At 33.2% G+C, this 16,782-nt stretch overlaps 1 protein-coding gene across 1 annotated transcript in view; it reads right to left on the bottom strand.

The window, feature by feature from the left end:
• Positions 1–14,841, bottom strand: part of LOC111502612 (uncharacterized) — a 39,251-nt gene extending 24,410 nt beyond the window's left edge. Inside the window, exons 1-5 of the mRNA XM_023156723.2 lie at positions 14,621–14,841; positions 14,306–14,505; positions 14,141–14,245; positions 13,903–14,082; positions 5,367–5,615 (exon numbers count right to left, since the gene is read on the bottom strand). Of these exons, the coding sequence (XP_023012491.1) occupies positions 5,367–5,615; positions 13,903–14,082; positions 14,141–14,245; positions 14,306–14,505; positions 14,621–14,735 (849 nt within the window). The 5' untranslated portion in view covers positions 14,736–14,841. The remainder of the gene's footprint in view (positions 1–5,366; positions 5,616–13,902; positions 14,083–14,140; positions 14,246–14,305; positions 14,506–14,620) is intronic.
• Between the last annotated feature and the right edge of the window lie 1,941 nt (positions 14,842–16,782).

The following is a 16,782-nucleotide window of genomic DNA, read 5'->3' as shown; positions in this document are numbered from 1 at the left end:
TATTTATAATAGAAATCATTCGGACCAAGGCCGTAGCCAGGGGGGGATCAAGGGGATTGATCCTCCTCCGAACAATGTGAGGAATACTAAATAAGGGCGCGAAAATGTGAGTATTACGGCAGCTCAAAGTGAGTAATTTTGACATCTTACATTGGCAACACTGCCAATGTAGTGTCTGTCTTACGTGATCCAATGCGAGTACGGAGATATACGCGAAGTAATAGTGCAGTATGTGGAATTATAGTGTTGCGAAATAGTGAAGTGAAAGTGAGTAATGATATGATTTTTTAATATGAATTAAAACGATTTGATGCCTAATAGTAGACAATTCACTGGTATTCATTCTCTTTAAAATCTTTATTGAAGTGAATATTTTTGTACAAATGGAATTATTGGCTCCTTTTTATAATTGTTAATTTGTTACAGGTCGATCAACAATCGAAATGGCAAAAAGGACGCAAGAAAATACATTATTCAAATATTTATTTAAAAAATCCTAACTTGATGCTGATAGTGAAGCCAGTGAAGGTTCTACTGAAAATCAGTGTTCAAGTGATTTCGACAGCGATATTGCTACAAGTAGTTCTAGTACTTCTGGTGCCGTTCCTGGGACTGTGGATAATGTTCCTCGGCATTTTTAGATGTGGGATACTATATGGGATCAAACATAAAAATTGATGATAATTTGAAGTACAGATTGTTGAAATATCCTTGGATGCCAGAAAAGACATTTAAGTTTCCAGTAAGTGACAATAAAAGAAAGCTAAAATTTCAAATTCAATGGATTGAACGCTTCTCGTGGTTGGTTTACACGAGTACAGGGCAACAAGGTGCTTTATGCAAATACTGTGTATTATTTGCCAGAGATTGCGCAGGAAAAGGCTCTCATCAGCAATTGAAATCCTTAGTTACTAAGCCACCCACTAAATAAAGATGCTATACATGATTTCAAGCATCACAGTGAAAGTCAGTATCACAAATCTTCTGTATTATTGGCTGATAATTTTATGAAGGTGTATAATAAATCTCAACCAAATATAACGAGTTAGATTGATAGCAGATACTTAGCGCAAATAGCCGAAAACCGGAAACGGTTCATTCCGATTATTGAAACAATTGACGTCAGGAATTGGCTTTGAGAGGTACGTGCGACTCAGGTCCTATAAAAATCAATGATCCTGAGCCAGAAACAAATGATGGAAACTTTCGTGCTATCGTACGGATGAGAAGCAGATGTGGAGACTCAAATCTAATGAAGCACATGGAAAATATGACGTTGAACGCTACCTACCTAAGCCCGATCATACAAAATGAACTTATTCCATTTTTTGGTGAAATAGTCAAAAAAATTGTGCAAGAATTCAATACCGCGACATTTTTTTGAATCCTTGTTGACGAAACTACTGATGTTTCACAACAAGAACAAATGTCAATTTGTGTGAGATATGCCGAGCCAAAAGATAATGTGTTTATCTTGCTTGAAGATTTTTTAACTTTTGTAACAGTTGAGGATACAAAAGGAAAGTATTTAGCTAATGCAATTTTATCTGAATTGAAATCTTTGGGAGTAGATTGCGAATACTCAATAGGGCAAGGATATGATGCTATGAAGCTATTGTTGATACACTAGACGACTTAAGCACTGACATGGATTGTGAAACATCGTCAAAGACTAATTCTTTTCTGAGATCAGTCATTTCAAGTGATTTTGTTATGTTGCTTAGGAATGTTGTTCCCATACACACTGACACTATTCCATTTGCGATTTGGCAGCAGCTTTACAACATGTCGATTTAATTATGAAGACTATTGAAGATATTTGCCAAAATATTGATTCAAACTTTGCTAAAATTTTCCAGAATGCACAGAATTTGCTCTCTAATGTAAACGAAGAGATTAAAATTCCGCGAATAACGTCACGCCAAGAGCATAGGGCAAACTACAACACAAAAGATACTGAAACTTATTTTAAAATTACTATAATGATTCCACTTTTGGATGATTTCATTGATCAACTTCAGTCGAGATTCCAAAATCATAAAGCCACATTATCATCTCTCAACTTTTTAATTCTTTCTGTGTGTTGCAAAGAACAAATCAATAATAAATATCAAGAATATTCCTTTGAGTTCTATAAAAAATATTTAGAATTGGACTTTGTGAATGCTGAATTAGACATGTGGCGGATAAAATGGCTGAAAGAATCTGAACTAGATCGACCAACATGTGCTATAGAAGCTCTCGGAGAATGCATCCAGTTCTCATTTCCAAACATTCACAAACTTTTAAAGATCTTGGCGACTCAAAACTTATTCAAGAAACTCCACAAGCCAGGAACGACTAAATGGTTTGGCGTTAATGTCAATCCACCGTAGAATTGACATCGACACCGAGGAGGTAATTGATTTGTTCGCTGCAAAAGAAGCTAGAAAACTAAATTTGATTTTGTGAAAAATGTTGATATTTCTGTAATGGTTTTCTAATAAGTATATATGATCATGTAACACCATTTTCTTTCTTTCGTTTATTTTTATATTTCATGTTTTCAGTTAATGGATAAGTTACGAACTTCAGGTTCTGTTCACAACAAAAAACATGAAGTATCCCGTCCTGTCAGAAATGACGGAGTTGAAGTTGCAGTTTTAGGACATGTACAATTGGATAATCGACAATCTATCAGACAAGTACTTAGAGCATCTGGTGTATCAGTTACTAGTGTTTTTCGGATTTTGAAAGCCTACAAATTCCATCCTTTCAAAATGAGACTAGTTCAGGAATCAAACGAGGATGATCCTGATCGTCGACTTCAGTTTTGTGAGGTGTTCGGAGAGAAATTGACCAATAACCCAAACCTATTATACAATACATGTTTTTCAGACGAAAGTTATTTCATGTTGAATGCTGGAGTGAATAGACATAATTTTCCTTACTGGAGCGATGTGAATCCTCTTTTCGTGATGGAAACACATTCAGAAACTCCACATGAATTGAATGTCTGAGCCTGTATGGTAATCATATTGTTGGACCATTCTTCGTTGAAGGTACTGTCAATGGAGACACATAGATACGTATATCTATTAAAAGACTGTGTAGATCCTATGATTACACAAACTTTCGATAATTGTGGCAATTTGCACCCCTACATTTTGATTTTCGGGTGAGACAGTTTTTGGACGAACATTTTCCAATGCGTTGGATCGGCAGAAGGGGTCCAGCTAGATCACCCTCATCTCACACCGATGGATTTCTTTCTGTGGCGACACCTGAAGTCGAAAGTGTACTAAGTCTACAAATCTAGAAGACCTGCGACAGAGAATTGTTCGGGAATGCTGATTGCTGACTCCGGATATCTTGAATAATGTACGGAATGCTTTCGAGAGTAGACTGTATTATTGTATGAAACTAGGTGGATATTATTTTGAGCAATTTATCCATTGGTTTTGTTTCCACTGATATTATTTGTTGTTGATTTCCTCATCAAAATGAACGACAGCGAATTTTCTGTTTTTTCTTAAATAAAACGTTCAACATTTAATTTCTCAATAACGAATGAACCAATTTCGAAAAAAATACAGAGGTTATAGAGGGATAAAATATCTTTCAAATGAAGTATCACTCGTCCCCCCCATGCCATTGAAAAAAATAGAGGGGTAGTTGCTGACCGCAGGGGGTGAAGTTTCGGGTATGATTTTCGTATCAGAATTAGTCCCCCTAGAAATAAAAATTGACGTTTCCTTTGAAATTTTCGATTACATGTCCGTTTCTGACTTACAGGGGAGGTCAAGTTTTCGTTGAACGTTGATTCAAGGTTAAGTTGACATTTTGTTGTTACAGAAGACAGGTCTATATCTATCCCTGGTCCTTGGTCTTCCACCATGTGTAGGAATATTCAATACAAATGAAAAAAAAAACAACACTTAAATAATATTGTGCTTATTTTTTTCTACTATTATTTTTTCTATCTTCACGGACCGAAATTTCCCAGCTTTTCCAAGTCAAATGAACAGCGAAAAGTTGGGAATTTTGTAAAATTGTCACTTCAAAATTTGTGGACTGTTCAACTGTTCTTTTACTTGGGAGAAATTAAACTTTTTTGAAGTTTTCAAACAACTCAGAATTTCCAAGTATGGGATCTCCAAGTTATGCATGTTGAGAAATCCCAACCTTGTCCTGGTTCTTTCCCTTTCCTTATTACCTCTCCCTTTCTTTTCTCTTATTTTTTTTTAAATGTTTATTAATTTTTTAACTATTATTTTTTTCTATCGTCACTTTCCAACTTCTTCCCAAGTCGAAAAAGCAGGGGGGAGGTTCCCCCCCTGCTTTTTCATTACATCATTACAATTACAATACATTATTACAATTATTTATTGTTATTCCGCCGTGGATGTGGCCGCTATTAATTTAAAATACAGGTGTATTTTAAACAATTAGGTACCTACCTGCTGTCAAATACGTAATGATTAGTTTAAATTGGAGGGAGTAAAAAAAGTTTTTTTTTGTGCGATTCAATGATTATATGAAAGTAGTTGTTTCGAGAGAGCTTCCTCTTCCAGATTATGTCTGAAAGTTACTGGAAGTTGCTAACTTTTGACCTATAAGAGCTAGGAAACCAGTGAAAATATTTTAGTGAAAAGTAGAAACTATAAATCTAAAATAACTTTAATTTTACCTGTAATATTTTTATTTTATTTTTTTCATTTCATGTACCTATTCTATATATCCAACAGTTTCACTAGATTGTAAACTTATAGTAATAAATGTCAGATCTGGTTCATGGAATCTACATGTATACGTGTAGATGATAATACACGGTATCATCAATTTGAAAAGGTATCACTATCTATATTTCGACTCTATAGAAAATCTAAAAATATACAAAACACGTCAAACTTAAGGGCGACATTTTGTAGTTTTGGAGTGGACACAACCCCTGAATTCTTAAATGAAAAATGGGGTTGAGTGATACCTCATTTCATAGGTCGTTCAGCTACTTTTTTAAAAAGACCACATACTAGACCCGAATTGGTTTTTATGCATCTTGGTTCCTGTATTATGTTCCAATAGTTACCTGTAGAGCATACTTTTCGGTAGGCTGAGCAGGTCGCTTTACAAGTTGACGTTCATGAAGTTGAAAATTTCAATAAGTCATCCCTGTTAACACGCCATACAAACCAAAATATATGTGGGAATCGTAAAAATCTCATTTTATGTTCATCTCCAAAAAATTCATAAAAAAAGTGCATTCATCTTGGACCTGGCTGAATTAATCGAAATAAGATATATCAACTAGGATCATAGTTAAGCGTAATGCAATTTAAACGTGTCGAAATTATATTGATGCAACTGGGTCTCATAATCAAACTCACATCACGTCTTAACAAATTCTTCAAATTTTGTGAAAAACTCTTGACATTCTCCGACACCACTGTCAAATCCTTCTTGCGTCGCACCATATCTTTTTTGACGATCGTCTCAAGGAATTGGTATTCTTGCCTCCTATCATCCAAGTATTCTGTTCCCAACTGACCCATTCTAGTAGCTTTTATCATACATTTTCCCTGGCTCAATCCATCATTGCGTATTGACACCAAAATAGCATCAAAATACAGTGCATCCTGAAAGCAGAAAGTATCATTCTTCAAACTCAAATCACTATACAAATTCAAGTATCAGTTATCAGAAGAAATGAAACTCAGGTTAGTTAAAGCTCTTATTTACCCCCATATCGAGTATTGTTGTTGGGTGTATTACAATTTTTTGTCGCAATATAACAAGCAGAAGTTACAATGCTTGCATGCGATTCGTATGCTGTATACGGTGAACATGTCACACTATTTTTGTTAAAAATGAAGAAGCTGAATGTGACGTACAGAGTCCAATATTTGATATTTTTTTTTTGTTTAAGCTGTTTCAAACTAAAACAACTAGTTATTTATATACTTTATTAAGCAGGCATTCTGACATACATATGATCAATTTAAGAATTAACTCATTCAACATACCTAGGCACCGTACTTCCAAATTTCAAGGATGTTTTTCTTATATAGTCCCTTCTTATCTGAATGAAATTTTATCACTTTTAAATCATAATATTCATCAATTTAATACAGAAATAAAATCACAGATGCTTACTGCTCAGTGCTAATTTCAAAAATTTAAAATTCAATATATGGTAGTGCAATAAAATTATTAAATTGACCAAAATAATTATAAGAATATTAATAGTTATAAGCAACTATATGAATAATTTTGTTTTCTTCTCTATCATTGTTATGATAGTAAATAAGTATTTTTATAATTATTTTCTTACACTCACTGTATATTTTTTGGGAGGGGTGGAAGATAGTCTTCAGCTAACCTTTTTCCTTTTATGTATAAATGTATTTTTTATGCATAATAAACATTATTTTTATAAAAAAAAATTGTTGAAATATGTTATGGAATCGGCCGATAGGTAGGGGAAGGATGGATAATGTGGCCCTGGCAGGTAAAGTGGCCACCTGTTTCCGGAGCTATGAGCTATCTGTCAAAGATATTGAAATAATTCATTGGTTGACGCCATATTGCCTCGGTAAACTCCGGCCGGGTCAATGCTCATCTTCAGATTTTATGGTGAAATAATTGTGTTTTGTGGTATCTGAGGTGAGTGATTTGAACGTAGTTAAAAAGTAATGTCATCAGTTTCACGGAAGGACAATGCACGATTTTATCGATTTGGTGGATTAATTGAGCTATTTATTTCGCTGCAAAGTAGATTACTATAACCTCATTTGTCATTTCTAGTATATTTCATTTCACCTCATGCTAAATCGAGTAAAATGGCCCGCCAATAGGTAAGGTAAAGTGACATGGTGGACCACTTTATCTCCTTAATGCTTATTTCCAGAGGCAATGGATGAAGCTATACAAGCTGTACGAAAAGGTGAAATGGGCTTCTTGAAAGCAAGCTAAACTTTCAGTATTCCTCGAACAACGCTCAAACGGCATGTTTAAGGAAAAAATAAAGACGCCTCGTCGTCCAATTTTCAGTCCAAATCAAGAAGAAAAATTGGAGCAACATATTTTGGAACAGAAAAACGTTGAACCAGGACGTAAATATGAGTACCCAGATAACACCAGCTGCAGTTACACCAACGACATTTGATCCTTACTTAAACCCACAACCCAAAACGTCCTTCGCAATATCGCCTTGCAAAATATTTTCGGTTCCCAAACCATTGCCTAAGACTAGAAATGTGAATAGAAAGAGAGGGCGTACCAGCAGCCAATATAAAAATGAGTTGTAAGAAGAATCAATACACCAGAAACAAAAGAAAGCTACAAAGAGAGTGAAAAAAGCTACTATCGAACCAACCCCAACTGAAACTGCCAATAAACTTAAAACTGAAATAAAAAAATGTAGCACGAACTTTGCTAAAATACAATATGTGTAAAACATTTAAGGAGATGATTCCTCATCGAACAAAAGATAGGATCTTTCATATAAAGAAACGTCATTGGAGCATCCCTTGTTAAGATACAGCCCCTTAAAGGAGTACATAAAATTTGTATAACAATTTTTTTCACAAGCACTGAAAAAGTTACAATATTGAAATTAACTTGACGTTTTGTACTACCAAAAAGATCCTTAGTCAGTAATTTATTTGGTTTAAGAGTCTAAGGGGTGAGAAACGCAAACCCTAAAATTTATTTCCAATGTAACTTTTTGTCTTATTATTTGTTTACACCCTGTATAATGACGACGATAATGACACAGATGATAACCCTGAATGCTTTCACTGTAGCGAAGTTTGGTCTAAATCAAAACATGAAGATGGTTGGATACAGTGTTCTAGTTGTAAACGACGGGCCCATGAAGCGTGCTCGAGTTGTGATGACAACGATGGCAACTTTCATAGTAAATTTTGTTCCTAAGAATATTTTTTATTAGGTACGATTATGAATGAACAAATACAAATGAAAAGGTTGTTACTTGTATTCTACAGATTAGTAACTAAAAGTTGATTTTATTTATTATTAATGAATAATTGAGAAGAAGGTAACAAAGACTTGATTTTTTGGCAATTAATATAAAAAGCTGATGTTGATAAATGAATAAAGACTATTTATGATAAGTGAACATGAGTATATTTAGATTAAGAAAAATAAAAGACTGTTAATTGTTTCGAATTAATATGTAGAATTACATTACAATACAATACAATAAAAATTGTTGTTCAAGTTGAATATTTTTTCCATGCAAAATATCAATAAATATTAATGAAAATAACATAATTTTGATGTTTTATTTGAAGTATACCACTTTACCCGTTTATGAATATGTATATGCCATTTTACCCGACCAGGATAGTTAAAGTGGTCAATTTCCCATTTCGACTTCAATCTTAAATTATGCTAAAATTATCAGAATATTGGTCTGTGAACAATATAATATCGAAACTTAATAAGTACACGGATAATAATAAACAAACGAACTGTAAAAAGGTTGACATTTTTTTCGGTTGGCGTGGGTTGAAAGCTTAGGGTGGCCACTTTACCCTATCTTCCCCTACTTGATGAAAATCCATAACGTATTTAACACTTATTACCATCATAATACCATGTAACCTTGAATAAAGTCAATGTGAAGTATCAGATAACTTGTTAATATTCCTGTGCGAAGTATTTTTTCATTTTTTCAAAATAACTCTTATTCAAAGTACAGAATTATAACATCACTGATAATTTAATATTTTTCAGTTTTACCAAAAACGAAACACTTGTTTCGCTATACAATAGCTTCTTCAGGCGTGTCTATACAAAAATATGTAAAACTGTTTAATGGAAAGTGCTTCTTGAATACGAAATCATCAACACAAGAAAGCTTATTTTCATTTTCTATCTAGCTCCTATTTATACCTAATTCGTAAGTTCAAGGTATTATCAGTATGAATGAGAGAAGTTTGGTGGAGCCTTCAATTAACTTCAATTATGTAATTTTTCACATATAGGTGAATTTTGTCAGATTTCTAGAGATTCTGGATTAAAACTGTAATACAAACCTTTGTCGACTGTTTAAAAAATAACGGAAACTAGTGTGGCTGAGTTATGATTTATTGAAAAACATCTCATGATTTAACAACCACTTTTTGTAAGAAATTATAATCTCAGAGAAAAATAACCCTTAATATTGCGAAAATCAGGAAAGAAATACTCTAAAATCGACAATAAAATAATGCGCCAAATGCAAAGAAAGATTTTGGAGCATCAATATGTTATATTGTGCTTTTTCAGAACTTTATTCAAATATTCGGTTGTTTCAGAAGTTTTGTCCGTTTATATGAGTCTACTTTAAAGTGTAATATCTCAGTGAATACATATTCAATTCAATCGAAATAAGCGACATTTGAATCAGTGCAGTTTTGGTTACGTAACAAAAGTCGATTACGTTCGTCATAATTAAAATTTTGTTGCCTGATTCCGAGCAACAAAAAACGGCTTTCGTCGACTTCATCAAGGGTCCTGATTGGCGAAGGTTCTACCGGTGAGAAAGTTATCGAATTGCTTGTAAAAATGGTAGTCGGTTGGCGAGATATCTGAGGGGTATACAAGGTGAGGCAGAACTTCGACGCTTAACTCGTTTACTTTTCGGACGCCGATTTTGAAACGTGCGGACCGGTGTTGTCGTGTAGTAGGATCGGACCTGTTCTATTCTCCAGTACCGGCTGTTAATGACGCAATTTTTGGCGCATTTTGTCGATTTCCATCACAGCTGTGATGATTTTGCCCGGATGCAGAAATTTATAGCGAATCACACCAGCCGCTGACCACCTTGTTGGATTTTCGCCTTTAGGAAGTGCCTGGGTGACTTATTGGTGTCCAGCCACTGTCCTGAACGTCCCCTCTAGTCATAGAGTTCATCACATGTGACGACTCAGTTCAAAAAAGAATCATTATGGTTGCGGAAAAGCAAAGAACAGACTTCGAAACGTGACAAATTCTGTCGATCGTTCAAATCGTTGAGCACCCACTTTTCAAGCTTTTTGACCTTTCCAAAACGTTTGAAACCATCAAAATACCAAATAAGAGCCGACGCCCAGTTCTTCCGTATCAGTCTCCACCATGGTCCTTAAATCCTCATCCTGGATTATTGTAGATCGACCACTTGGGGGCTCATCTTCGAAGCTGAAATTTCCGGAACGAAATTTCGCAAATTAACGTCGAACAGTGCGTTCATTAACACTGTCATTGCCAACTACATGGTTAATTTTTTGAGCTGTTTTGGCAGCGCTTTGGTTCAGTTTGAATTTGTAGAGAAAAATTCATCATCATCATAAGCTAAAGAGAGACAATAAATTAAAATTTGGGAAAAAACAAACAGCATCAATGTATAGTAATATAGTCTACAAAATTCTCTATCGATCAGCATACCTATACCACGACAAAGTATAATAAATATTTATTGAGATGTGGAGCTACAAAAACACATGACAAAACTTGTTGAAATAAATCATTTAATAGTAACGATAAGATTCAAATCTCAAATTATATTAAATTGCAAGGATATATTTTCATATCAAAATTTGTGATATTTCATTTTGCAATAGATATTATTGAATCATAGTTGAGATTTGTGCATAAATAAGATTCAAAAATCCATGAGAACCTTTGATTTGTTGGCTTTTTCTTTCAGTTATATATATATATATATATATATATATATATATATATATATATATATATATACAGTGTGACCCATTTAAAATGGAACCACCCCTGTAGAATGTGCATTTTTCAATCAATCTCAATTTTTTTTTATTTTAATATTAAGCATGAAAAACTGTATCTTGACACTAACTTTCACAATTTTAGTTTCATTTCCAAGGCACTCTATGGTTTTTTTTGTTTGTCAAAAACGGCAAAAGTTTATTAGGCAATTTTTGTTTTCAAATTTGACTACACCACTGGATTCGTAGTCGTTATAAATCAAAACTGTCAAATTTTCATTAAAAAATATTTGTTAACAATGAAGTTACAACAACTTCAATTTTGGAAACAAAGTATTTGTTTGTAATTTTTATTCAGATTATAGACATATTTGAGATCTGACAACACGGTCATCACCAAGTAGAACACCAGTGAATTTGTACAGTGAAAATCCGAAGTCAACAGCTCAATGCGTTCTACAGTTATAACTCCTGAAGAAATGGTAATGTGAGAGATTTGTGGTGCAAGCGTTTTGTAATAAAAATCTGACTACGCCACTGGATTTGTGGATAATATTCCCTTAAAATCATTCATTTGAGTGTAGGTTACGAGAAGTGTATTCTAGAATAACAGAAAATTAAAAATTCATTTTCAAGTTATGCAGTACTTAGTACATTCTTCCGCATAGCCGCTAAAATCAAATTGATTTAAAGCATGGAAATCATTTATTCAATAATAAAACAGAGAGCAGGACAAAAATTGTTCCCTGTAAATTCTTCATAACTCAGCTAAAACAATCTTTTAGAGGAGATATCAATAATTTGAGGAAGCTGAACTCATTATGCAAAGGTTTTATAATAAATCAACAGTAGGCTGTGATTTTGACAGTTAATCATAAATAAAATAATAGTTGTTAGTTACGTGCATTTAATAATGGCTTTGCAATTATCATTAGAAGAAAGAATTGAAATTGTGAGAATTTCTGGGGACAATTATCATAGTGAAAGAGAAGCAGCTAGGATATTCAATCACAGACATCCAAATCGACTTCCCATTGACAGAAGCACCGTCAGTAAAATTAACAAAACATTTAAAGAAACCGGTGCAGTCAGCAAACATATTTTAAAAAATGATCACCGAAGAAGAAATTTAAACGAAGGTGCTGTTTTAGATTATTTTAGAAACCACCCAAACAGAAGTTTACGAGTCGCCAGTTTGGATTTAAACTTACCGAGAGAGACTATTCGACGATGTCTTAAACAAAACAAAATGAGAGATACAAGAAATTTTTTAAACTGCATAATGTTTAGTGATGAAGCTTCTTTCAGCACCAATGGGGTAGTTTCATCGCAAAATGCTCGGTATTGGGCTACGGAAAATCCGCACTGGATCATAAATTGTAAAAGTCAATATTCCGAAAAAGTTAACGTTTGGTGTGGTACAGTACAAAATAGAATAATAGGTCCATATTTTTTTGATGGAAACATAAACGGGCAAAATTTTTTGGAATTTCTAAATAACCAATTATCGAACGAAATAGATGAAATGCCTCTTGCGGAACAAGTAAATTTATATTTTCAGCTCGACGGCTGTTCCGTGCACAATTCGAGGATTGTTAAAGAGTGGCTAAATAACCAGTTTACAAATCATTGGATAGGACGAGGTAGTGACTTAATTGAATGGCCACCTAGATCGCCTGATCTAACAATATTAGACTTTTTTCTGTGGGGTATTCTGACACAAAAAGTATACAGAACAAGACCAACGAATCGAGCTGAACTCATGCAAAGGATACGACAAGCTTGTGCCGAAATTACAGTTCAACAAATAAGAAATAGTGTAAACAATATTCGGAAGAGATACGATAAATGTATTGAACTTAATGGAGGATTGGTAGAAGCCACAAAAATTTGAATGTTTAGTTTTAAATCAATGTTTATTTCAGTATCAGTTTTTTCTTAATGGCAATTAATTGTTGAATAAATACTTTGAAACTTGTTTGTATACATTTTGTTTTCATCAGCTATAGAAGAAGGTAGAGTAAGTTCAGAATCTCATAAAATGTGATTTTCCAGGTGCGCTGTTACAAAAGTACTATTATTTATTATTGGGAAACTTCCAAAAAGCTTACAAGTATGACCATTAATACTTCAGGATTCTATCAAGATTTGGTAAAAGCGCAATTGGGAGATCCCATGACATGAGATTCTGAACTTGGTCTACTACTGCGTAACTTGAAAATGAACTTTTAATTTTCTGTTATTCAATTATTCAATTTTTATTTTAATTTTCACTTCTCGTAACCTACACTCAAATGAATGATTTTAAGGGAATATTATCCACAAATCCAGTGGCGTAGTCAGATTTTTATTACAAAACGCTTGCACCACAAATCTCTCACATTACCATATTTTCAGGAGTTATAACTGTAGAACGCATTGAGCTGTTGACTTCGGATTTTCACTGTACAATTTTCTGTACAATTTTCTGACAGTGTTGTCAGATCTCAAATATGTCTATAATCTGAATAAAAATTACAAACAAATACTTTGTTTCCAAAATTGAAGTTGTTGTAACTTCGTTGTTAACAAATATTTTTTAATGAAAATTTGACAGTTTTGATTTATAACGACTACGAATCCAGTGGTGTAGTCAAATTTGAAAACAGAAATTGCCTAATAAACTTTTGCCGTTTTTGACAAACAAAAAAAACCATAGAGTGCCTTGGAAATGAAACTAAAATTGTGAAAGTTAGTGTCAAGATACAGTTTTTCATGCTTAATATTAAAATAAAAAAAAATTGAGATTGATTGAAAAATGCACATTCTACAGGGGTGGTTCCATTTTAAATGGGTCACACTGTATATATATATATATATATATATATATATATATATATATATATATATATATATATATATATATTTCTGGTCGTGAAGATTACATTATACATTATATTTATTATTTTCATTGTTTCAAAATTTCTAAAATTTTGTGTTTAGTTTTCTCCTGCGATAAAATTGCATAACTTCATTGACATTTTACTAAAGAAAAATAACATTTCAATATGTTCAAGAGATATTTTCTTATGAACTACTCTTGCTCCAACTGAATTATTTATTTAATATATTTTAGCGAAAAGTTCCCATATGTGAGGCAATACAGTTTAAAAAACATATTCATTTCATAATAATAGAACCAAATTTAAAATCATACCCTTTTCATAATTGCTATCATTTCCTTGTATGAATTCCGAATATATATTGCAGCTTCTTTTTTTAGTATAGCATCTTGCACTTTACCCGTTATCAAATGAGCTTGCCTTTCGGATGGTAACATTGTTTGCCAAGTTAATCCATCATATTTCAGTCTGTCCTCATATAAAGCATATTTCAGCTGAAAATATTAACAAAATAGTTCCGAGAAACATGACATCCATATTTATTTTTTGTACCTTGAATTCAATCAACTTATCAGACTTCAGTTTCATTCTATATTTCAAACGATCTCTTGTTTTCCTCTTTGTGAAATTAACCTGATGTACCATATCTATAACTTTCTAAAATTCATTGAAAATAAACTGAGCTCAATTCGTAAAAAAAATATTTTTATTATTTACCTGTGGCTGGGCGTTTTGAAATGCTAGTTGCATTTCTCGATGTTCGGCTAACGTATTCCGTAGTTTTTGCTTGTCTCCTCTGATAGCATTATCCAAGTCCCTCCTGTTATTTTCTATATCCTTCTGTAAAGCCTTCAACTCCTTAATTTGTTTTTTCTTTGCAATAACATTGTCCATCTCAATTATTTTCTTATCCCTAGCTAAAAACAATTCATCGTCATCATCATATTCCAATTGCAACAAATATGAAAATAAGTTTGAAAATTAATCTCTGATTTCAGCCCCTTCATAGAAGGGGTTCAAAGGATTACTTACTGTATAAATTTATTAATCCCTTGTATTGGGTAATTTTATCTTTTGTGGTCCATTTTGTTGACGTCATACCATGCAATTTTACTTTATTTGCCGACAGCATATTTGTGCTATTCATTTTTGGGAATTAATTGCATTGAATAATGAAAATAAAATACAAGTAGATTGAAGTTCAAAATGAATTTGACTTTTGAATCTGTCAACAGAGCATGTTGACTGCAACTACCTTTTTACTTTGATTATTGGTAAATAAACAAAAAAATTAAATGGAAGAGTGGAATGATGAGTTTCACAAAGAGTACATTGGTTCCACGATATTGGAGATATATCTGTCTCATTTTTTGTTGGTCACTAAAGAAAATGAGATACTATTTGAGAGAAAACCGTTGAAGTATGCCAAAAAATAATTATACAAAAATATTTAAAATACTAAAAGTATGTGGATTCAAATTGATGGAAATCGAATGTTTTTTGACTCTTGAGTTATTTCATAATGAAGTCGAAGCTATGTCCCGGGTTTGTTGACCGTAATTTTTCAGGTTTTTACTCGACATTTCGTCTACAACTGCGGAATACGTCAAAGGTGTTACAAAACACTATCTCAGATTATTGATCTGCTTCGTGATAGGTTCTCAATCGAAGTACTAAAACATAGTTGATAGATCAGTAGCTGTCAACTTTTACTGGGACGTACCACTAGCTTCATTAAAAACGATCATATCCAAGATATTCTGATATTCCAGGAAGGCTAACAGTTTCCAAAGGAATCGAACCCTCGATTCATGAAAAAATTAATTCAGAAATTCAAAAGTATAAGAAAATTTATAGCAAATGAAATGAAATGAGAATTATTATTATTTAGAGATTCATTATTTAGGATTCACTACCGCCTGTGATTGTTGTCCATGAATTCTTCAACAAATTACAGTACAGAATAATCCAACTTTGCTATTACACTATTATGAACTTTCATTTGGTAGGGGAAGGGAGAGTAAGATGGCGAACGTAACAGTTATTAATTAATATTTTTTGCAAGGTACTTCTTGGAAGCAAAATTACTTTTGAGTAGCCTTGATAGAAGCTTAAGGCATAAGATTAGGGTTTTTCCGTTACTCTAAGCAGGGCCGTAGCGAAAAGAAAAACCGGAGGGGAGGGAATCCAAATTTTCCCAACCCCACCAGCGAAATTTCCCAACTTTCGAAGAAATGAAAGCCGAGGGATTAGTTACTACTATAATATATTAATTTTCTTACATAGCTATCCAAAGATTGGCTGAATGCTTATGCCCCTTAGGGTATGCACAAACAAAAATAAATTTTGGTGATTATAAAAATAATATTGGGAATTATTTTACTATGGACCAAGGGCCTTGGTCTTCCACCATTTCCACAATGTATAGGAATATTCAATACAAATGAAAGGAAACAACACTTAAATAATATTGTGCTTATTGTTTTCTACTATTATTTTTTCTATCTTCACGGCCCAAAATTTCCCAACTTTTCCAAGTCGGAAAAACAGCGAAAAGTTGGGAATTTTGTAAAATTTTCACTTCAAAATTTGTGGACTGTTCAGGACTGTTTTCTTACTTGGGAGAAATTAAACTTTTTTGAAGATTTCAAATAACTCAGAATTCTCTTCTAGTTAAGTATGCATGTTGGGAAATCCCAACCTTCTCCTGGTTCTTTCTCCTTTCTTATTACCTCTCCTTTTCTTTTCTCTCATTTTTTTAATGTTTATTCATTTTCTTACTATTATTTTTTCCTATCTTCGTGGCCCAAAATTTTGCAACTTTAACTAATTTTTTCCCAAGTCGAAAAAGCAGTGGGGGAAGCTCCACCCCCATCCCCTCCATGGTGACGGCCCTGACTCTGAGTCTATTGGAAATTATTGTTACTTCAATTTTTTCAGTCCACTGCACCAGCGGCGGCTCGTCAGAGGAGGCAAGGGGGGCTTAGCCTCCCCATAAAATTTGAGACTATTCATCGCAATAAATTAAAAGATATTGACAAATAATTATGATTATTTTTTTCTAAAAATGCTTGGGTATCATTACTCCACCATTAATGTTTAATATAAATACTTAATATGCCCGAAAAAACACTATCACTCACTAGTAGTACGTACCACACTGTATCCTGCTTCAACAAAACTCAAACACACCG

The sequence above is a fragment of the Leptinotarsa decemlineata genome, unplaced genomic scaffold, assembly GCF_025532065.1.
Source record: "Leptinotarsa decemlineata unplaced genomic scaffold, Ldec_3_MD MMD2_tig00003736_RagTag_RagTag, whole genome shotgun sequence".
Lineage (NCBI taxonomy): Eukaryota > Metazoa > Arthropoda > Insecta > Coleoptera > Chrysomelidae > Leptinotarsa > Leptinotarsa decemlineata.
Note: the sequence above shows the minus strand (reverse complement) of the source record. Positions and strands in the feature narration are given on the sequence as shown.